The sequence below is a fragment of the Thamnophis sirtalis genome, unplaced genomic scaffold (assembly GCF_051295495.1).
Source record: "Thamnophis sirtalis isolate CommonGarterSnake01/CBP01778 unplaced genomic scaffold, rThaSir2_p1.2 scaffold_3, whole genome shotgun sequence".
In the NCBI taxonomy this organism is placed as follows: Eukaryota; Metazoa; Chordata; class Lepidosauria; order Squamata; family Natricidae; genus Thamnophis; species Thamnophis sirtalis.
The window spans coordinates 80844802-80868227 of record NW_028261383.1 but is presented as its reverse complement, the minus strand read 5'-3'; the positions used below and the strand labels follow the sequence as shown (position 1 = coordinate 80868227).

At 38.8% G+C, this 23426-nt stretch overlaps 1 protein-coding gene across 5 annotated transcripts; it reads left to right on the top strand.

The window, feature by feature from the left end:
* The first annotated feature begins 36 nt into the window (after positions 1-36).
* BRD8 (bromodomain containing 8) lies at positions 37-22379 on the top strand. 5 transcript variants are annotated; one of them, XR_015695927.1, is made up of 23 exons: positions 37-162; positions 555-651; positions 3397-3466; positions 3925-3974; positions 4816-4938; positions 5042-5122; positions 5895-5959; positions 6453-6589; positions 6854-7069; positions 10477-10621; positions 11703-11912; positions 12357-12655; positions 13123-13587; positions 14166-14259; positions 14365-14411; positions 14866-15071; positions 15411-15503; positions 16399-16467; positions 16689-16866; positions 17190-17294; positions 17562-17606; positions 21538-21704; positions 22016-22379. XR_015695927.1 is itself a non-coding variant. In XM_014061951.2 (22 exons), the coding sequence occupies exons 1-22, from the start codon at positions 144-146 to the stop codon at positions 22073-22075; spliced, it is 2874 nt and encodes a 957-aa protein (XP_013917426.1). In that variant the 5' UTR covers positions 37-143; the 3' UTR covers positions 22076-22379. The 5 variants fall into 5 exon arrangements, 4 of the variants coding, with proteins under 4 accessions (XP_013917426.1, XP_087565431.1, XP_013917428.1 ...); XM_014061951.2 differs by lacking the exon at positions 21538-21704; XM_087709305.1 differs by lacking the exon at positions 21538-21704 and having other exon boundaries at positions 12327-12655.
* The last annotated feature ends 1047 nt before the right edge of the window (positions 22380-23426 follow it).

Sequence of the window (23426 nt, the reverse complement as noted above, 5' to 3'; positions counted from 1 at the left end):
TTCCGGCCACCATTTTTCCCCTCCGCAATCAACCAATAGGAGGAGGCCTTGAATAGAACGGACCGCCTACCGCTCTGAGCCGAGACCTAACGTTGGGGACTCGATGTGTGGCGAGGTTCGGAATCTGTCGTCCTTTCGCGAAAATGGCGGCCGGAGCGGGTAGTGAGTAACGATCTTTTTTCTGGCTAAGGGCAAAAGTATCAGGGCCTCCTTTTTATATCTTGCCTTACATTTCTGAGGACCAGCGGGGCATCTGGCGCAGCTGTGTACAGCCAAGCTTCATCCTGTATATCTGTCAATTGCACGCAGGGAGTTTGCCTTTAACCACCTTTTTTGCCTTCTAGGGACCATTTGCGAAATAATGTTTTTTTTAATTTAATTTCGCCTTTACTATTTTTTTATAAGTAACGTGTCGAACATATTTAATACTCTTTCCTTCTCCTATTCCCAGAGTTTCCCAGATAATTGTATCTGGGTTTTTTCTTCAGGTAGATCAGGAATGTAGAATTTGCCTCATCCTACAGCAATATTATGATTTTTTCCCCCGCTACTAGAACACAAGTTGATGAATGCCGGGCCCACAGAACCGTGGTCTATTCGAGAGAAGCTGTGCTTGGCTTCTTCTGTCATGAGAAGTGGGGACCAGAACTGGTGAGAAAAATACTGTTAATGGATTCGAACATTTGCTGCCAAGTTGTATTCAATATTAATGGCTTAAAATAGCATGTAGTGCATGTTCTTCAATGGTGCAGAATCAGACAGCGATTTGCGAACCTTCTTGTTCTAAATACCAAATAAGTACGAAAGCTGTTAGTGATTTTAACAGTTGAGAGTATAGGTAATCTTTGACTTACGACCACAATTGAGGCCAAAATTTCTGTTGCTAAGTAAGGCAGTTGCTAAATTAATTTTGCCCCATTTTGTAACCTTTTTTTACCACAGTTAAATTTGCAAATCACTCCAGTTATTAAGTGAATCATGCAGTCATTAGGTGAGTCTAGGTTCCCCCATTGACTTCGTTTGTCAGAAACCAAATAGGAAGGTTACAGAAGGTGACTGCATGACCCTGGAACAGTTGCCAAGTGCCTGAATTTTGATCACAAGATCATGGAAATACTGCAACAGTTGTAAGTGTGAAAAACAGTAATAGATCACTTTTTCAGTGCTGTTATGACTTTGAATAGTCACTAAACGAATGGTTGTAAGTCAAGAACCACCTGTATTCCATCACTGGACCATCACTGGAATAAAAAATAATTTAATTTGAACCGCTATGTACCAGTTTACAGTATCCCTAATATTAACAAAAGAACTAACTACAGTAACTTTATAGTAAGCCATGTTACAATACCCTTTCTATTAAATTATTTTAAAGTGTAACTCAATATTAGTGATAGATATTTTGATGAAAACGAAATGAGAAATATCTGTTATTTTCAACTCTCATACTTCAGAGGTTCCTAAAATAATTTGCAATAAACATTCCCATTTTTTCTGCAAACTCTATGATGGAGATTATTTGGTTGCTTTGGTCTGATGCAAAACCTGCAATCCCCCCCCCTAGTACTGTTAATGAAAAGTGAGATTATTTATTAGTGCAAATAGCCAGATCAACAGATCATGTACTACTTTCCAGCCTCAAATTTTAGTTGAAAAGTGATTAAGCACTTCTGATTATATTCAGAAGCACAGATTGGAGGGAAAAAAGCACATAACCATAGTTTTTTGTTTGACTGTTGAAACGTGCTAGAGATTATATAACTTGGTACTCTTACCTTAGTCTTACTGGATTTCTACTTCTGGAATGAGACACAAATCTGAAGAGGAATTAATTAAAATTGTGTGTGTGTGTGTATAAGTTTTATTTGCAGTTTTTCTTTAACAACCAACATTTTTGGGGGGACCGTGTAATGACTGGGTTAACATATGTTTCACAATTACATATATAATTTTTTTATCTTTCAACTTCTAACCTTAAGGTGCTCATTATAATTGTAATATATTCTTTTATATACTTATGAATTCCTAACATTTTGATATTATAATGTCACTCAGTGTTCCATCACATTTTCAATATCTCAACTTTCTATAAACACCATTAAAACCAATTATCAGTAAGATCTAATCAGTCCCAAATTTATATCTCTTAAGTCCCCTGGATTTATAGTCCTTATAGGCTATATTTTCCAATATATTTTTTCTATCCTGTTAATCATAATACTTTTAAATATACCTAGTCCTAGTCTTCCATCTCCTAATCTTATTATATCTGTATAATAAATTCATATACACACACACACACATACACTAACTATTATTTTCCCAATTTAAACTTTCTACTTATTTCTATTGTTTTTCAATATTACTACCTTACAAAATATTATTTCTCTATCCATCATCTCTCAGTCTTTCTAGAATTTAATCATTTATTGATTTTTTGGTGATTATTTTATATTTCTCTCTTCGAATCCTATATGTCTTCCTTTTTACGGAAACTGATTATTCCCTCTGTCTTATCATTTATCTCCTTCTGCTGTGTCTTTTGAATATCCATCCATAACCCTTTATTTGTTTTTATTTCCTTTTTCCCTCTATTATATTATAAGCACTTAATGAATTGCCTATTTGATTCCTAGTATTCGTTATTGTTGTCTTTTCAGTATTTTTCTGCTTTTAATTTATTTTTATCTTTTTGTGGTTTATTTTGCACCACTCCTAATTTCTCAGCTGTTTTCTGTGTATCGTATTCATCTTTTCCCACCATTTGCTGAGTGTCCTCAACTTTCTCATCTTTATCTTTAAATATTCCCATCAACTTCTTATAGTTCTTTGTCGCTATTTCTGCTGCTGTTCAGGAGAGCTTTCTTTGCATGAGCGAGGAAATTGCATAGAGTCTCCCAGCAAGCAGTTGCCGGCTGCATTTCACAGAGCCTAGCAGAGTGCCGCTATTTTCCAGGTGTTCTCGCTGCGATGTCAACCAAAAGTCTGGAATTAATTAAAATTCATGTAATTTATATTTGAAAACAGAATGATGTATTTTTATTCAAATTGGACTTGTATAATAGAAAAGAGCAGTAGGAAATAATTATTATTGTTTACATTTACAGCCCCTTTTATTCCTAACGAATCAAATTGCTCATAGTGGTTTTCTTTTCTAATTATCCAGGTATCAACACTGAGATACTGTAGATCAGATTAATGGAGTATAATTGACCAATGTCATCCAATGAGTTTCAAATATGAATAGATATCTGACCTTAGATCTCTATGAATGGAATACAAACCAAAATGAATTTTAAAGTGTATTTTATAGTATTTTTCCCACTCTAGTAAAAATGTATCATCTCTGATGTACAGAGAAAGAGAAAGAAAATCTTGAATCCATCTTATCTGTAGGGTATCTGTCAGCCGAGCTATTAAACCCTTTGCAGAACAAGGCCGTCCACCAGATTGGTTTTCTCAGAAGGTAAGAAGATTAAATGCTACATTTGTGCATAATAATGGCCTTTTGTTTTACTATTGGGGAATATCTGCTCAAGAGACTTATTGTGAACATCTAGGAAATAAAAATCATGGATTAAACTGTTTGGAGCTTTGCTCCACAGGACATTCACATTGCAAAAAAAGAAAGAGAAAAAACCCTTGACATTGCATTGATTTTCATTAATAGACCACTATTTTAGAGTGTCTCTGGAGATAGCTCTAATGGTGCCAGTGCTGCGGTCAACATCTCTGCCTGGTTGCTACACATAAAGAAAGTTCCATATAGTTTATCAGGAAAGTATGTCCTCTTCCACAACTTTAAAAAATATCTTTATAATGTGGAAAATGTGTTTTATATTATACATTGTTAAAATATTATTTTTGAGGGTTGTTTATAGTGACTGATTTCTAAAAAAAATGTATATATGTTCTTTTTTCTAGCACTGTGCATCACAATATTCTGAGCTCCTGGAGACAACAGAGACTCCAAAGTGAGTTTAAATGCTGAACCATTTCTTATCGGGAAGATTAGAAGTTGAACACAGTATGACCTTGTTATTTGTTAAAGTAGCCTGACTGCTGGCAGGCTTCCATGGAAGCCTGGAAAATGTTGGGTGCAAAGCACTTCTAAATTATTTTTGAAGCTGGTTCATCTCTATTAACATGGTGTTTAGCCTTTGAACTGAAGAGCATGACAGCAGAGTGAATTTACCAGAGCAGTTGAAACTGCTCCCAGACAGTGATTATTAAAGGATTACCATAACTGTGATAGTTTGGGTACATTCAAATAGAAGATATTGCTGGTATTCAAATAACCTGAATCCCAGCTTCCCATTTACATTGTAGATTTGGTGGCTAAAAGTAAGAATAGAGTAAATAATCGCAACTCAGGAATGCATTCTGCTTTTTATTTAATTATTGATCTTTTCAGAATATTTTTCTCATACTTTTTCCAATAATGTTTTCATTAAAAATACAGCAAAATATACTGTATTTTGTGATGTTTGTTTAACCAGAATCTAATTAAAATAGATTTGAAGTGACACACTCATTAAATTGTTCACATAGTACTGCAGGAATAGCTAATTCTGATCACAAACTTTCATGCCAATAGGTACTTGTTTAAGATTACTTTAGTGTAATCTTAAATTTTACAATAGTTTTTGTAATGCTTTACAAAAGACCAAAAGCAGTAAGTAATAAGTAATTGGGGTAAGGAGGTACAGAAAGATTGGATGTACGTGAATGCAGGGTGCTTCATCTGCAGGGGTTGGATTTCTGTTACTGGTCCCTAGAGTCTTCTTCCCTTCCCTTTTGATATTTTGTGTGTAGAAGAAAGCGTGGTGAGAAAGGAGAAGTTGTAGAAACTATAGAAGATGTTATTGTGAGAAAACTGACAGCAGAACGAGTGGAGGAGCTTAAGAAGCTGATTAAGGAGACCCAGGAAAAGTACAGGTAGGTCTCAGATTTTTGAGATGTCAATGATACCTGTGTTTTCTTCAAGAACGATGGCTAATAATTAATGAAATTAATTGTGCATCCTGTATTTTCTTTACAGGCAGCTAAAGAGAGATGCAGAACTGATCCAGGCAGGACATATGGATCACAGGCTAGAGGAAATTTGCAATGACATTGTGATGTGGGTTATCTTATTTCTCTGTTCTGTCACATTTTCCCCAACTTTTCTACTCTCAAACTCCATGTCTAGGATCAAGCGAACTTTTAAATGAACCTCAAAAATTAAGTTTTTTAAAATATACATTAAAATTACTGATATAAGCAATGTATTCTTATGCTTCTATCGTAGTGTTCATGTCATGCCTTGCCAGGCTATTTGCCCTTTATAGTAGAATTTTGATGAATTGCCTACAGGTTCTGCTATCTGTAGCTGACATCTTTTACATTTTGGTTAAAAATTGTTTTCAGGGATTTTAAAATGAAGAGTTTCTCACTGTTTTTATCCCATGTTTGTGTTATATACAGGTAGTTCTTGTTTAATGACCATTTGTTCAGCAACTTTGTTTCAAAGTTACAGTGGTGCTGAATGAGGGTATCCCCACAGTCACATGATCATGATCTGGGTGCTTAGCAATTGTTTCACAATTATGACATTGCAGCATCCAGTCTTGTTATTGGTTATATTATAAATTCATGACTATCACTGCCGATTTCTGATAAATAAAGTTAACTGGCAGAAGGTCATAAATGGCATCCATGTGGGATTCATTTAATGACAGCAATCAGAAGTGCTGTTACTAAACAGCACAGTCACTTGACATTGTGCTTTACAGCCAGCTTGCTTGGTGACAGAAATTCTGTTCCCAATTACTGTTGTTAAGTGAGGACTAGTTATACGAGTGGTAAGTATCCGGTTTTGCTTCCATAACTATGTGTGATCTGCATTTTTTCAGGAAAAAAAGAATAGAAGAAGAGGAGGCTGAAGTGAAGAGAAAAGCTACTGATGCTGCTTATCAAGGTTAGTTGGAATTTTGGATTTTTAGTTGAGCCAAGATCCTCAGAATTAAACTTCTTAGACAGAAATTAAAAGTAGTAAAATGCAGTTTGAAAAACTAAGACCTGCAAAATTATTTGGTGATCCCAATTTTCTCTTCAAATTTCCTGTGGAAAGGATGAGCATTTCATAGACTTCTCTTTACAATACTGTCTTTAAGGCTGGACTTAGGACTCAAGGCACAATAGATTGCTGTAATGATCCTGTACCAAAAAGTAGCATAGAAGAAATGAAACAGAAACCCTGTCCAATGTGGACATAAGCAAGAAATTATCAGAGAACTAGTAATGAACATTTTTCCTGTTCCATATTCATAAAAAGGATGTGAGAAAAATATAGGAGGATACATTTTGGACTGACTTGGGGGTGAAAAAATGGACCACATTTTGTGTTGACAATTCTTAATTGATCTGAATAATGTGAACTAGAATGTAATTTTCTGCCTTTGTTTCTCTAGCTCGTCAAGCAGTTAAAAATCCATCAAGGAGGATGCCGGGAATGATGGTCCGTTCTCCAGCAGGGTCAACATCACCAGGAGCAGAGTATGCTCTGGGAGACTTGTCTCAACCCAGTGTGGAAGAGACAAGTCCAGGGGTAAGATCTGGCAGGAACATGAAGCCATTAGGCTGTACAGAGCTTTCCACAGCTCTCACAGACTTCCTGCTTTACAGGCACATTTTGGTGACAGTACTAATACAGGGAAAAACAGGTAGAGATACATGAATGACAAGGGAAGCTAGTGTGATGGAGGAGCTGCTTGGCATAGGCTGTGCCATTGGCCCTGTTGGGAGGAGTCACAGGGACATGTCAAGATGGTGAGGATGTGGCTTTGAACAGTGTGGTTTTTCTCTTCCTCAGGTAACTCCAGGGACATTGCCCAGCACCCCAGTTGCTTCCTTCATTGGGATCCCTGACACCCCCATGGGCTCCACCTCCCTGGATGCCCCCTTGACCCCAGTCACAGATGATTCAACCCAGAAAAAGATGCTAGGACAGAAAGCGACTCCGCCTCCTTCTCCTCTGCTTTCAGAGCTGCTGAAGAAAGGCAGCCTCCTGCCCACAAGCCCCAGGCTGGTATGGAGTCCCCTCCTTACATGTTTAAAAATCTGGGGGAATCTCTGTGACTGACTTTCACCAGAAAAGGCACAAAGCTTTTCAAATGGAATAGTTTGGATAGATTTTAGGAGTGAAAGTGATGCACGGCATCAAGATAATACTTTTTCCATAGTGCAATGAAGCATGCTTAACAACCGTGGCAAAAAGGTAGTAAAATTGGGTGTAGCCGTGTGATGCCTCACTTAAGCAAAGCTTAACAATAAATTTTTTGATCCCTATTGTGCTTGCAGGTTGAGGAATATGTATAGTCAAATATACTTTGGCACATGTGGACAACAAATTTGAGAAAACTGTCCCCAATCTGATCATCAGCCTTCCACAGTCTGGCATGTTCGGGGCATAATGGCACCAGAATTCATAGACAATATGGGCTTTAGTTGTGGTAGTTATAAGTTCCAATTCCAAAAAATCAGATTTGGGGAAGGCTGTTGTTCCTACAGTTTTTTCTTTTAGTAAGGTTAATATTTATTAATAATGGTTATGCTTCACTCATTACTCTACTTTAATAATGTTTCAGGATCAGGTTACTTTTAGTTATAGATAGTCCTTGAGTTATGACTATAGTGAGTCCCAAAATTTCAGTTGTAAGTTGAGGCACCAGGTGACTGGACTTGATTTTATTATCATTTTTATAACAGTTGTGAAGTGAGTCACTAGTTGTGAAGTGAATCACATGGTTGTGAAATGAATCATGATTGTTAAGCAAAACTGAAAAATCTGCCAGAAATTGGCCAAAAGCGTCACAAATTGTGATCACGGAACCATGGGATGTTTCAACCAGCCATGGATGTAAGCCAGCTGCCAAGTGCCAGAAATGCAATCACATGACCACAGAGTGTACGGCAGTTTTGAGGATGGATCATAAGTACTTTTTTTAAGTTCAAATGGTCATTAAGCAACCAATCCTAAGTCAAGGAGTAGCTGTACAGATAGTTCTTGACTTAAGACAGCAACTGGGCCTGAAATTTCTGTCACTAAGCAATGAAATTATATAGCATGACCATATCACTTACAGTAGCAACAACAAACTGTGCTGTACTGTTTGCCATTGTTAACCAAATCCCACAGTTGTTAGGAGAGGCAACTTCCTGCTGACTTCCCATAAGCAAGTTAGTGGGGAAGCCAGCAAGAAGTTAAGTCCCAGGCAGCTCACAAGCAGGCTGGCAGGCAGGTAAGTGGCTGCTGTTGTGGGGGGGAGCACAATGTGGTCTATGAGGGGTGTATCATCGTTCAGGGAGGGTGGTGGGGTGTGCAAGTGGTGTGGGAAGTGTGTGATGCTCAGGGAGGGTACATGGGCGTGGATAAGTGGCAAACATGGCACAAACACAGAGGGGCTAGGGATGGGTGCATGGGTATGGAAGACTTATCCCAGTGACTTTCCCTGCTGGCTTCCCCATTCACTTTTTGGGGAAACCAGGAAGACAGGTTTCAAATGCCAATTTCATGATAATGGGGTACTGCAACCATTCATGAGTGCAGACCAGTTGCTAAGCGCCTACATAGTGATCACTTGAGTGCATAGGTTCTGGGATGGCTGGAATTGGTCACAACCATTCATTCAGCACCATTATATCTTCAAACGGTTGCTGAATGAATACTCATGACTTCCTGTGTGTTACAAATGTATTCAATCTAGGTAAAATAAAAATATCTCAAATGAATTCTGCAAATATTAAAACTATGAAAGGGGTGGCAGGACTAACCTTTTCTTTCATAGAGTGAAAGAAAATTTGCCTGTGCTATGTGTGACTTGAAAACCCATGACCCATTAGGCCCTGGTTTCAGAGATATTTCCTCACCAGATTCCTCAATGCCTTGAACAATGGCAGAGCTTCTAATGCAATGCCTTCACTGGAAAAGTTCTTAAAAATTCAGGGAGATATTCAGAGATGAAAATAGGCCACACTGAACTGTATAGCACAGTCAAGAATCAGGAGTTGACCACAGTTGACAATAAAATATTTTATAACAATATAAACTATCATAACATTTTTTATAGTTTGCATTATGTCATAATTTTAATAAAATTTGCCAGGTTCAATTCCATGGGAGTTCTGAATTACGAATTTTGGACACATTCTGTAAGTTAGGTCATTTGAGATACCATGGTTCAAAAATTGTTGCCCTACGATGCAACATTTTGTACAATTATAGGTTACCCACAGAGTTTTAGTAGTTTATAGATTCCTTTAAATGGTGTCTCTTAAACTATTATAGGACAAATGTAAAGTGCAGTATGCATGAAACCTTACTTCATTTTTGCTGCTTAAAGTTTGCATTAGATTGCATTAGACTTACTATATTTAGAACACATCCTTGAATGTGGAAACATTCATGGAGCTCAAAAAACTGCTTTCTCTTGTTTTGATGAAACTATGAATCACAAATCCATGAGATGGTAATTATACATACATACATACAGGTAGGTAGTTATAGCGCAGCTGTAACCAACTTCTATTGGGGTGGGAGATTATGCAAGAAAAAGAGACGTATAATGAGCCATATTAGGAAAGTTGCACTGGATGATGGTGCTGACCCTTTGTATTGAGGTACTGTACTTTTACGAAGATAATATATACCTATGTTTGTTTCACTGTTTACACCATGGTTAATTTATCTCTTCCTCTTGTGTGTGTGTGTTTGTGTTTTGACGAAACCTGTTCTTTGTTTCTGAGAGTATCATCCTATTTGGAAAGGTTCTCCCTCTGGTTTCCAAAAAGATGTTCTCAGCTTTGTTCCATTTTGTAGCCAAATTTTGTTTCCTGGTATTTTATCAAAAATTTGAATCCAACATAAGTCTATTTAGAGCTGGTTTTCATGACATATTTTTCTAGTTTATTGGTAAGCAAGGAATGCATCCTCCAGTGTATTCTGGTTCCTATCCTCCCAGTTAATGCAGTTATTAAAAAGCCATTGCTGATTATCATTCAGAAAGAACTTTTGAACGGTATAGTAAGCCTCAATCTGGTATGATAATTAGAGGCAGGAGCCATTGTAGTATTCTACAAATTTAGGTTAGAATGTTAGGCAAATGGAGACAGTGCAGTCTCCCTGCATTTAACATGAGAATTTAAGATTCCTTTGTTCTGGTGTTCACTCTAAAGAACTGTATTTAAATCCAACCCAACATAAAAACATTGTTTAGTATAGGGATAGATATTGCATTTTTAAAATTTCCCCTTTTTCTCCTTGGTGAACTTTTACACGCAGCAACGAAATCATTTGCATTTCTTCATTCCTACAAAAAGGCAAGAAAGCTTCAACCTTGATTTATTGTGGTGCAACATATTGGGTGAGACTTTGTTACTTTACAGAAAGTTAAATCTTCTCTGTGTTGACCTTTAGAATATGATGTGTTTTGGCAGGTGGCAGAGGGTGAGCTCTCTGTTGTTGCTGGTCATCCAAGCAGCTCTGGTCTCCTCCTGGAAGTGGGAGGGGTTCTTCCAGTATTACATGGTGGGGAAATGCAGTCATCTTCTACCACTATTCCTGCGACTCCTGCTGCTTCAGGTAGGACATGTTGTTTTACACTGTTTTATCTACTGTTTAAAACCTGTGAATGTACCGTATATACTCAAGTATAAGCCGAGTTTTTCAGCCCACTTTTGGGGCTGAAAAAAGCCGCCTCGGCTTATACTCGAGTCAGTGAAAAATTTGCCCGAAATGGAGGAGAAAAAGGGGCGGGGCCATGCCGCTGGGTGACGCTCATGAATGGCCCGGCGCCCCTGTGAGTTTCCCCTCTCTCTGTGTCAGTTTGCTGCGCAGCGCGCACCGCACCATCCCCCCTCCTCACGTTCTAATGTAATGCAGGGCTGTCTTACGATTCCCCTTCCTCCCCCTCCTGCCGCTCTGCAACGATGTCCCACCTCCTCCTTGTTATGGCAAGCAGCCACATAACAATGTCCCAGAGCTAGTTTACTGTTTTTCTTTGAAATAAATATTCAAAAACATTATTGGTATCTATTTTTATTTTTGAAATTTACCGGTAGCTGCTGCATTTCCCACCCTAGGCTTATACTCGAGTCAATAACTTTTCCAGTTTTTTGTGGTAAAATTAGGTGCCTCGGCTTATATTCGGGCCGGCCTATATTCGAGTATATACGGTAACATTGCAAAAGTTAGGTTCTGGGAAAACATGATAATTGTACAGTGCAATATTTTTAAACTAGGCTTTATGAATGTTATGTAATATTTGATCCTTCTGTTACTTGCTGTGTAAATTTGAATACTTTCAGCATGATGTAGAATTTGAGAACGAGAGAGAATTTTGCATATCTTTATAATTTTTTATTTTTTTTTACAATTTGATAAAATAGAACTCTTTGATACAAAACAAAACATGGATTGCATTTTTCCAGTGATATATAAATTGTATTAATGCCTACTTGAAAGCATGCTACGATGTTGTTTGCGTATGTTTTGGGATTCTAATAGGTGACTTCCAGTATAGCTGCCTATAACCATTTTGTAAAAGGTGTTGTTGTATGTTAGTGTTGTGGCATGAGCTATTGTGGGATAAGTACAGGAATTGCTTGCTTTGTAGCTGTTGCTTGTGGCCTAATGTGCCTTTCCTGTCTTCCTACTTCGTTAGGTGCTCCTACTCTTTCCCGCCTTTTAGAAGCTGGTCCAGCACAATTCACCACATCGCTTGCTTCCTTTTCTGCTGTTGCCAGTGAACCTCCAGCCAAACTCCTGCCTCCCCCTATAGAGTCCGTGTCTCAGGCCACCATAGTCATGGTGCCCACGCTACAAGCGCCACCTGCTGTGCCATCTGCTGCAACTCCAGAAAGTGTAGCGACAGGTGCGTCCTTGCACTCATATGCCACTCAGTACCTAACAGAAGACTGTTTCCCTTGATTTAGAGGAAGGGCTGTATGAATGTGGGCTGTGGGCATCTAATTTTAATAGCAGAGTGATAGATGGCTGGACTTCAGTATCATCATGCTAATTATAGAGCAAATGATTGGTTCAAGGCTGTTAAGGAAAAGTTCTCGTGAGTTTCAGTCAGAGCAGATGAAAGAAAGGGTTATGGTAAAAGTACTGCGGTGGGACTAGAATTAGGCTTTGATGCTAAGAAATAGCTCTTTTGATTTCAGAACTTGTTGGGGGAGGGGAGAGAAAGTGGTACCAGCCTGCATGTGCCTTAATGCAGGGCTGTGGAATGCTTTTTTGATGCCTTGATCTGACCCACATTGCTGATTGCTGCAGCTGCCAGGCTTTCACTTGACTTGTCACTCTTGTCCAGTGAATCAGCCCAACACCTGTGTTTCCATGGAGGCAGTGCCTGATCCTCACACTGTGACAGTATCAATGGATAGCAGTGAAATTTCCATGATCATTGATTCCATCAAGAAAGACTGCCTAGCCTCTGGGGCATCTGGTGCTGTAGGGACTTCCAAAGACCACATGGATAGCAAAGAAGACCTGGATCTGGCTGAGAAGATGGATATTGCCGTTTCCTACACAGGGGAGGAGCCTTCCTACACTGGGGAAGAACTTGATTTTGAAACTGTTGGGGACATCATAGCTATCATTGAGGACAAGGTAATTATCCAGAGGCCTGAGCTTTTAGTCTTAGTTTCTAACAAGGGCGGCATACAAGACAAATAAATAATAATAAATTTCTTTCATTGAAAAGGCCTGGTTTACTTTCCCTCATTGTTTTAACTACCCGAACTGATAGTTTCAGCTCAAAATATATTAAGTTTCTTTGACTGATGAAAAATAGAGGCCCACAGATTTAGTAATCACAGCCAAAATTGGAAATAATTTCCTTTAAATAGAAGCTTTGCGTTTGTTATAATCTTTCACAATCCAAAAGCCACTGGTTTACATAGTTATCCATCTGTAATAGTATGACTGATGTGCGAGAAAGTGGTAAAAAATGTTTCCATCCATATTATCACTGCATTCTGTCATGTAGAACAGTTAGAACCTCACCCCTGTAGTCCCAGTTACCTCTCTATTGCACAAATGATCTATTTCTGCTTCTTATGTTCTTGTTTGAAAAGGTGGATGATCATCCTGAAGTCTTGGATGTAGCAGCGGTAGAGGCTGCCTTGTCTTTCTGTGAAGAAATTGAGGATCCTCAGTCTCTGACCAGTCCTTGGGAGCATCCCCTCCAGCGGGAGCATCCAATCCAACAGGAGCACGAGAAGCAGAGCCAGATGCCCCAAATGACAGTAACAATAAAGCAAGAAAGACCAGACTGTGAGGAATTAGAAGCAAAAGGGATCCGAGATCTGATGAGCCTTGGAGATTTGGGAGCAGATATAAAAACTGAGCCTGCTGAACAAGGGCAGGTACGTTTGGGCTCCGAAGAAGCCGCTGTACTAGCAGCTAGAACAAGTGAAGCTTCTGAATTGAGGGGCCATATATCTGAAGATGAAGAGACAACAGTGGTTGGTTTGACAGGCTCTGATATGGATGCAGAGTCAACAAAAGATGACATGGATCATGGCAGTGTGAAAGCAGAGGTAAATCAATAAAGAAGCTATGGGTAATTTAGAATTTGTAAGTAAGAAATGGAAAGGGTAGCCCATGTACTAGGTTTGGTTCCATTTAACATTTTGGCTAAATTTGGCACTGTATTGTTCTGGTGCCAAGACATTGAAATTCAATATTGAATGTTAACCCCAATATACAACATTTGTGATCAGTTATTATTTTACATAATATATCATTGTTTATTAACCAGAAGTATCTAGGAGTCACAATGTCCCAGCTACAGTATTTTTAAAATTGTACTGAGTTCTCTTCTTTGGTTGAAGACAGTACAAATGTCCCTGTGCAGTCACTGGTCTAGAAATGTCCCTCGCTGCTTCATAAATGAAGCCCAAGATTCTCAGCAACTAGAAGGCAATTCCTAATATCATATACTACCTTTCTTCCCCTTGAGATTACACCCCATCCAGAGCTCTGGTCATTGGTTAGGTCTTCAAGAAGTCCCCTGTCTGGATAGGCATACATGGGGCTACCCAGTTGGGGGTTCTGTCACTTCAGCCTCCTGGCCTGCTTTCATTGTCCTACACAACAAAAATTATTTTCTTTCTAGCTTCCCCCTGATGAGGAGACTTCCTCTCCACATGCTCCAAGTGCAAGTGAGGATTCCTCACAGCCAGATGTCCACCACAAATATGAACTGTCAGGTAACTGCATTGGCTAGACTGGGAAGCAGGAAGGGCAACTTATGTGGATCTGATGGAGCATATCCTTTAACATTATGAGCATTTCACCTATTGTTTTCTTGTCAGAATCAATGAAAAATGAAGCACAAGCTCTTTTTGAAAACCAGCTGAAGGTATTTTATTTACTCTTTGCAAAGGTGCAGATGAAAGCAGGGTAGATGGGGGAGATTAGTGGTGGGTAAGGGCAGCTGCAAATGGGTTGTGGGAAAAGAACTACAGTATTTACTGTTAATCTAAAGGAATGGCTGGATTTTGCTTGATGATGATGCCATTGCTGAAAAGGTCCTGGTTTTGAAAAGGCTCTTGGTCCATATTCAGATATGTGAGGCAGAGCTCCATCTGAACATCTAATCAGGCAGTACAGATTAGATGGGGAAGCTGTTGGCATGTTCTGAGCATGTTCTGCCATACACGGGTGTGTGTGTGTGGGGGGGGTGTTTCTGCATGAAGCTTTTGCTTTCCCTGCAACCATTATCTTTGGAGGCTGGTGCAAGTGCTGTTGTTGGCAGTTGCATCTTGGCTGGGCTGACATGCTAGACTTTTAATCCTGTATTTCGGGATGCTCAGGGTGAAGAGGATGAGGAGGATGGTGCCAGCGAGGCTGCCAGTTTGGAGGAGCCCAAAGAGGAAGATCAGGGTGAGGGATATCTCTCAGAAATGGACAATGAGCCCCCTGTGAGTGAGAGTGATGATGGCTTCAGTATCCATAATGCACCTTTGCAATCTCACACACTGGCTGATTCCATTCCCAGCAGCCCTGCCTCCTCACAGTTGTGAGTATCAGTCAATCTCCAGCTATTCAGTAGATACCCCAGAGCAAACTCTAGCTGTCTGAAAGCTAGATATAGTTTTGTCCCTTTGTACCATAGTATGTAGTGTGTATTAATTGCAACCTGTCTAATTTAGAACACTGTCTAATAAGTTGCTGATTTCTGGTGGAGCCTCATGGTTAGACTCCAGCTTCGAGGAGAGCAGCCATCCTTTTTGCAGGAAAATGTAAAAGAGATGGGGATTACCACTGAGTTCATTACTAGATCCTTTATATGTTTTACTTCAGGAAGTAAAGTACTTGTATTCTTTTCTGACAAATGGCTTTTCCTGTCTTGTTCTAGCTCTGTTTGCAGTGAGGATCAGGAGGCTATTCAGGCACAAAAAATCTGGAAGAAGGCTATTATGCTGGTTTGGAGAGCAGCTGCTAATCACAGGTAAATCAGCAACCTTGGTCTTGTCTTGGTTCTGGAAAACAGAAATAGGAATGTTGTGTCACAACAAGCATCATCTTGAAAGAAAGCTTGTGTTGTGTAGGATGATGGAGTGGAAAGAACCTCTTAATTGCATGCTTCCTATTTGCAACTATCAAATATTTTATATATATATATAGAGAGAGAGAGAGAGATAATTTATTTTTATTATTAAAATGTTTTCAAAAAACTTTACAGTCTAGACTTACTCATGGAGCCTTTAGCACATAATCTGGCAGCCTCTGAAGTCCATTTTTTACTTTAACAACTTCTTTACCAAAAAGTCCTTATCAGGCACATAGAGCTGCATTAGAAAATGTGTGAAATGAATTAATTTTGGCAGAAGCTTTCAAAAGCAGTGTGTATCTGGTGATAGAGGTTAGCATCTTTTTGCTTGGAGCTGCATCTGCTTGCCTTTTGCATGCTTGCTAGTATTTATTACAGCTTTGCTGTACTGTATTATAACACCTGGTGCAAATGTGCACTTCTGTTTTTTTCTGGAATTCATGTCCCAGGCTTTCAGTTGCATTTTTTCTTCCTTATACAGTATATTGAGCAAATAAATGGGTAGTATATTAGAAAAGTTTTCCAAACTTCTTCCATTGGCCATGAAATCCAACTGGGTGACCTTGGGCCCATCACTCTCTCTACCCAACTCACTTCACTGGGTTGCTTTTGTTGGTAAAAGAGGAGGAGGAGGAAGGCGTGCTGGATATGTTTGCCTCCTTGAGTTATTTGTAAAGATAACAAAGGTGAAATATAAATAAATAAATAAGTGGGAATTATGTTTATTGCTTAGGACTAATATGTCTATTTTAGGACTAATATTTCTTAGGACTAATATGTCTTCTTTGAACAGGTATGCCAATGTCTTCTTACAGCCCGTGACTGATGATATTGCTCCAGGCTACCATAGTATTGTACAGAGGTTAGTATTTGTTTCATATTGATTTTGAGCCACCTATCAACACTAGTCCTTGGTCTGCTACTGCTTTTATAATCTGGCCTGGGGCCTATTCAGTCTAATAATAAAATAGCAGAGGAAAACATGACAGCACAATTAATTTAGGTGATACTCTGAGGCTTGGAGCCCGCTCATAATGCGCTTCATTTTTAATGCATTTAATTTTAAGCTTGATTCTTTTGTAGGCCAATGGATTTGTCAACAATCAAGAAAAATATTGAGAATGGGTTGATAAGAACCACAGCAGAGTTCCAACGAGATATTATGCTGATGTTCCAAAATGCTGTCATGTACAATAGCTCTGATCATGATGTTTATCACATGGCTGTGGAAATGCAGCGAGATGTCTTAGAGCAGATTCAGGTAAAGGCACAATGTAATGTCTTCATTGAATAACATTCTGATTTGACATGGGAGATGTTAATCTTTTTAGGGGAGTGGGCTCCTTCTTTTGGTATTATTAATGTTTCTCTGGCATAGAATAGAAAAATAGGTTAACTTACAAGACTGATACCTGATTATTTCAAAACAAGCAAGAAGAATTAAAGAAGGTTAAAAACAGCCTAATTGTTTCCAATGTTATGATGGTAAAATGCTGTTCTTATCATCTTGGTAGGATGGTAAGAATGAAACTTTCTGTTCATTCTGAATCCTAATGCATATTGTGCTATGGTTTTTGTTTTTAGCAATTTCTAGCCACTCAGTTGATCATGCAGACGAATGAGTCTGGGATCAGTGCAAAAAGTCTCCGTGGACGAGATTCTACTCGGAAACAAGATGCTTCGGAAAAGGTAGGATCAATAAGAGCTAATGAATCTTGATTTTTAATATTCTCACAGGCATGGGAGGATTTAAATAGCTTTTGAAACCACAAAACTCCTGGTGTTTTGATATTTAAATTGTTAAGACTTACCTGCCTAATAGTATCCTATGAATTGGAGATTCCTGGGTCTGCATATAAAATATACGAAACAGTGACTATAGTTACAATTAGGAGCTTAGATATTTTGTATTCATTCTCGTCAAATCCATTTACCTCTTTGTTTGTTTCTTAATAGGACAATGGCCCTATGGGTTCCCCAGCATTCCTTCTTTCCCTCTTTGTAAGTACCTAACAATCACAATTACAATAAAATTGGGAATATTGAATACATGAGAGAGGCCTTCCTAAAACGATAGGAAGATTCTAGATCTTTTGTTAGTGAAATCTAAGAAACACTCAGTTCTGCTTTAAAATGTTTTAATTGTATAATAGAGATAGGGCTTGTCATTTTTGGGTGGAAGGCCCTGTTGTGCTTTACATTTATAGCTTTGTACTATATATGGTAGTTCGTAAGATTGTCTTCAGCATTTTGAAAAGGCAAACTGGGTTATTGAAAATAAATAAAATGAGTGTAACTTAGTAGTATCTTGATTTGCAGCATTTTACATTGTTCTTCCATACTTGCCTGCAGAATATTTGGTGTTTTTAGAGATATAATAATAAAATAAAACTGCAACGAAACATTTAGATAGTCAGCAAAAATCAATACAAATATTTAAATACAGAATCATACCAGTCTTATTCATCCTCCTTGAACATAAATAATTTAAATAGAATCTAATTAAAAAAAGAAACCTTGTTAAAGTTTGGATAGAGCTGATTTTCTCTGGACAGGGAATTCCAGAAATAGCCAGTTACAGTGGGGCAAAAAAGTATTTAGTCAGCCACCAATTGTGCAAGTTCTCCCACTTAAAAAGATGAGAGAGGCCTGTAATTGACATCATAGGTAGACCTCAACTATGAGAGACAAAATGAGAAAACAAATCCAGACAATCACATTGTCTGATTTGGAAAGAATGTTTTTGCAAATTATGGTGGAAAATGAGTGTTTGGTCACCTACAAACAAGCAAGATTTCTGGCTCTCACAGACCTGTAACTTCTTCTTTAAGAGGCTCCTCTGTCCTCCACTCATTACCTGTATTAATGGCACCTATTTGAACTTGTTAGCAGTATAAAAGACACCTGTCCACAACCTCAAACAGTCACACTCCAAACTCCACTATGGTGAAGACCAAAGAACTGTCGAAGGACACCAGAAACAAAATTGTAGACCTGCAGCAGGCTGGGAAGACTGAATCTGCAATAGGCAAGCAGCTTGGTGTGAAGAAATCAACTGTGGGAGCAATAATTAGAAAATGGAAGACATACAAAACCACTGATAATCTCCCTCGATCTGGGGCTCCACGCAAGATCTCACCCCGTGGAGTCAAAATGTTCACAAGAACAGTGAGCAAAAATCCCAGAACCACACGGGGGGACCTAGTGAATGTCCTGCAGAGAGCTGGGACCAATGTAACAAACGCTACCATCAGTAACACACTATGCCGCCAGGAACTCAGATCCTGCAGTGCCAGACGTGTCCCCCTGCTTAAGCCAGTACATGTCCGGGCCCATCTAGTTTGCTAGATAGCATTTGGATGATCCAGAAGAGGATTGGGAGAATATCATATGGTCAGATGAAACTGTTTGGTAGAAACGCAACTCGTTGTGTTTGGAGGAGAGAGAATGCTGAGTTGCATCCAAAGAACACCATACCTACTGTGAAGCAGGGGGGTGGCAACATCATGCTTTAGGGCTGTTTCTCTGCAAAGGGACCAGGACGACTGATCCGTATACAGGAAAGAATGAATGGGGCCATGTATCGTGAGATTTTGAGTGCAAACCTCCTTCCATCAGCAAGGGCATTGAAGATGAAACTTGACTGGGTCTTTCAGCATAACAATGTTCCCAAACACACTGCCCGGGCAACAAAGGAGTGGCTTCGTAAGAAGCATTTCAAGGTACTGGAGTGGCCTAGCCAGTCTCCAGATCTCAACCCCATAGAAAACCTTTGGAGGGAGTTGAAAGTCCGTGTTGCCTAGTGACAGCCCCAAAACATTACAGCTCTAGAGGAGATCTGCATGGAGGAATGGGCCAACATACCAGCAACAGTGTGTGCCAACCTTGTGACGACTTACAGAAAACGTTTGACCTCTGTCATTGCCAATAAAGGATATATAACAAAGTATTGAGATGAACTTTTGATATTGACCAAATACTTATTTTCCAACTTAATTTGCAAAAAAATTCTTTCCAAATCAGGCAATGTGATTGTCTGGATTTGTTTTCTCATTTTGTCTCTCATAGTTGAGGTCTACCTATGTTGTCAATTACAGGCCTCTCTCATCTTTTTAAGTGGGAGAACTTGCACAATTGGTGGCTGACTAAATACTTTTTTGCCCCACTGTATATCTTTCAGAAAGTTCTAAAGAATTGAGGATAAGTGTTGTATTGTTAGTTGAATAAGTAGCAGGAGGATTTCTGTTCAAACCCTAGTTAATTTGTAATGCTTTGGACAATTTTAAACCAATCATTAAATTTTAGCTTAACTCCTCTATAGGGCTGTTGTTAAAAAGAGAATGGCAGAAAAAAGTATTTGTTAACAAACAGTTAACAAATTAAATATAAAACAGAGAATTCATTAATTCAATTCTTAGCAAGAAAATACTAGAATCATATGATGCAATAGTATTTTTAAATGTTTTCAAATGTGACTATGATGGTTCATTTGAAAATGAAGGTAATTTATGTAAATAAATATTTTATTTAAAAAAATCAGGAGAAATAGAATCCTATTTGTGCTCTAAAAAACAGACTTTGTTAAAAGATCCAAGGTTTTATGTTGTAGTTTGTCGTCTTCAGTTTCAGTTTCTCCGCCTAATAATTGTTCCATTTCGGATTGATTGTAAGTTGCTGTCTGTTTGAGCCTTACTTCCCATTAGAACATTGTTTCTTGTGAAACTTATGTATGTTTTTCTTGGATTCGTTGTTCCAATGTACATTGCATATTGTTGCAATGTTTTGCTAACCTTGCTTTATGGATTGTACCTTGCTATATCCACTCTAGAAAAAAGTAATGTATGTAGATGATATGCATGTACCTGTTTTGCTGAATGATCTTTACGTTGCATATTGTGGTTTTCTAACTATATTTGCCTAGCTGAATAGTTGAGAACTAATTTTTACAAATTGTCTGATTTTTCAGTTATAATTAGGTGGAAATATATTTCTTTGTTTAAATGTTTCAGAACTTCAGAATATAGTGTCATTGGAAAAACTTAAACTTTAAATAAGTTATGTAAAAATACAGTATGACATAACCATAGCAAAACCTAAAAGCAATAACAGAGCATAATAGATAAAATTTCATAGCCACAGTTGGAATATATCATTGATATTTGAAGTCGCTTTGAGATCATGTATCAATTTTACAGCCATTTATGTTTAATGTTGTTATATATGGCATACACATTTATTGGTTGTGTAGGAGAATATATTGAATAGATCTATTCCTCCCATATTTTAAAGATGAAAAACCGGTAAATATTCTTTAATTTGCTTCCTCTTTTATTCCTCTCCACTACTGGTTTCATTAAGGTTTTTTTTTCAGAGTTGGTATTTCATCATTGCAGTCCTTCAACAACACAGTAGCTTGGTTTAGATACTTTCCTAAAGCTAAACGTTTTTGAATTAACCACCAGTTTTTGGATTTTCACAACATGCTACACTGAAGCCAAATTAAAATACATTATGTTTAATATAATGGGCTTAAACACAGATTCTGAGTGAATTGAGAAAAAAAAAACCTTCCTAACAGTAAAAGTAATTTGACATACAGTTAGCAAAAGTGATGGTGGGCTAATCATTATTGGATGTATTCCAGCAAACCTTGGCTATCTGTTATAGATACTTTAATTTGAATTGTGTGCTAAATAAGACATTGGTTTCACTGCCTCCTTTCAATTCCAAGAGTCTGACTCATGAGAACCAAATTTCTGAGATGAATAGTATATATAACTATCACAAAACTAAAATACAGTGGTTTGTTTGTTCCTTTCATGGGTAATCAGGGCAATCATTGTCTCTCAATATGCCAAAACTACATTTTGGCAGGTTCATCATCCAGCCAAAAGAATAGGGTTGAGGACATTTCTAATACTTATCTATTAAGACAGAGAAACATGAGGACAGGCAGCCAGATGGAGAGGGCAGCAAATGGAAGTAAGCTATCTGACTGCCCTACATTCATGGAGAGCCGCTGTGAGGAGATGCTAGGGAAAATAGTGCCAGGGTATTGCATCTGGAAGAGATCTTCTGTAAAGAGCAGCAGTTGATCAGGTATGTTAGACAACATCCCTTCTGTCCACTTGCAGAAATGAGCATATGTTGTTCAAATGTAAGAAAAATAACAAGTATAATTTCCAAGCCTCCCCAAACAAGCCACAATAGATATTTCCCCCATTTGCTCCTGAGCTGACACAGAAATCCCACAATTCCATTCCAGAAAAGAATCCTCTGTGTTATAGGAAGGAAAGCAGTATTGTCAGACTAGGTGCTGAGTCTTTCCTGCTAACACAGATAGCAGCCAAGCCTCTCTGTCCTTTGCATGTCTTTCTGGTAACAGTTTTTTCCCCTCTCCCTTTGAACAGGATGGGGGAACTAGAGGGCGTCGTTGTGCCATTGAAGCAGACATGAAGATGAAGAAATGACGCAAAAGCAGGAAACATCCCAGGCTTTGGCATCTGAATGAGAATTTTCCTGGTTGTGAATGAGACACGGCTCTGGATGGACATGTGTATCAGTGTGTGTTGTCCTGGAATGTGTAACTGGGGAAATCCCAGGCCCAGGAGAACAGTCCTCTGCCTGTTCTAAGGCAGTTGTAATCAGGTCCTGTGAGTGTTCTGATTAGCTAGCAACTGGTGGCTAGTATGTATTGTAATGTGATGTGTACAGATTTTTTTATGTATTTGTGGATTGTAAATGTGTATAATAAATTGTAGAGAATCAAGTATAGCATGGTATGCTGGCTACTTTCATTTTTGTATTTTACTACTTTCAGGCCAGAACCTCTTATTAAGCATTCATTTCCCTAATATTTTTTGTTTCTAAATTTCATCTTGTTTTACTTGTAGCAGCAGTTCATAATGATGCCTCGTGCTAGGCAACTAATAACACAAAATCAATCACATTTTATATTGAAGAAAAAAGATGTGATTGCAGCAACTTAGCTTCTGTCATAAAAACTTGGAAATGCTAAATTACCCTGTTTTTCAGTATATAAGACACACTTCTTCCCCCCCAAAAAAGTGGGTGGAAGTGTCTGTGCGTCTTATAGAGTGAATGTTACTGAAGCACCGCACACCTACCAGCCCCCATCCTTTAGCCTCTGCCTCTCAGCAATTAGCCTCCTTGCAGCAAACAGCCTGGTCAGCTTCAGCACAGCTTGATTTAGCACAAGCAGCTGATTGGCAGTTGGATCGGCCTCCCAGAATACCGCTGATCAGCTGTTCCAGGCTGCAGATATTGGTGTCACCGCCCAATGCTATCGCCGCCTCCACGTGCCCCATTTTCAGTCTGTACCCGGTGGTGGGGATGGCGGCGCAGTGATCCCTGCCACCTGGAACAGGCCAAAAACCAGACACCAGAGGTCGAAAATGGGAATGTGGAGATGGAGATGAGCAGCGGCAATCTCCTCAGCCTGGAACAGCTAGTAGTATTCCGGGAAGCCGATCCAACTGCTAATCACCTGCTTGTGCTGAAGCTGGCCAGGCTGTTTGCTGCAAGGAGGCAGAGGCAGATTTCCCCCCCCCCCCTTGTTTTCCTCTGCAAAAGCTAGGTGCGTCTTATAGTCCAAACAATATGGTACTTAAAGTATGCATAGAGCCAGTTTGGTCTAGTGGTTAAGGCACTAGGCTAAAAAGCAAGAAATTAAATCCTGCCTTAGCCATGAAAGCCAGTTGGGCCAATCATCCTCTTTGAGTCCAACCCACCTTGGAGGGTTGTTGCTACAGGGAAAATAGGAAGAGGAAGGTGTGTTGGATATGTTTGCCGCCTTCAGTT

What these genes read in the sequence shown, in the direction of transcription:
- BRD8 (XM_087709305.1), top strand. An exon ending in TTTTTGAAAACCAGCTGAAG is followed by an intron (nt 14,412 to 14,865) that starts GTATTTTATTTA and finishes CGGGATGCTCAG; the next exon opens with GGTGAAGAGGATGAGGAGGA. An exon ending in CATTCCTTCTTTCCCTCTTT is followed by an intron (nt 17,607 to 22,015) that starts GTAAGTACCTAA and finishes CCCTTTGAACAG; the next exon opens with GATGGGGGAACTAGAGGGCG.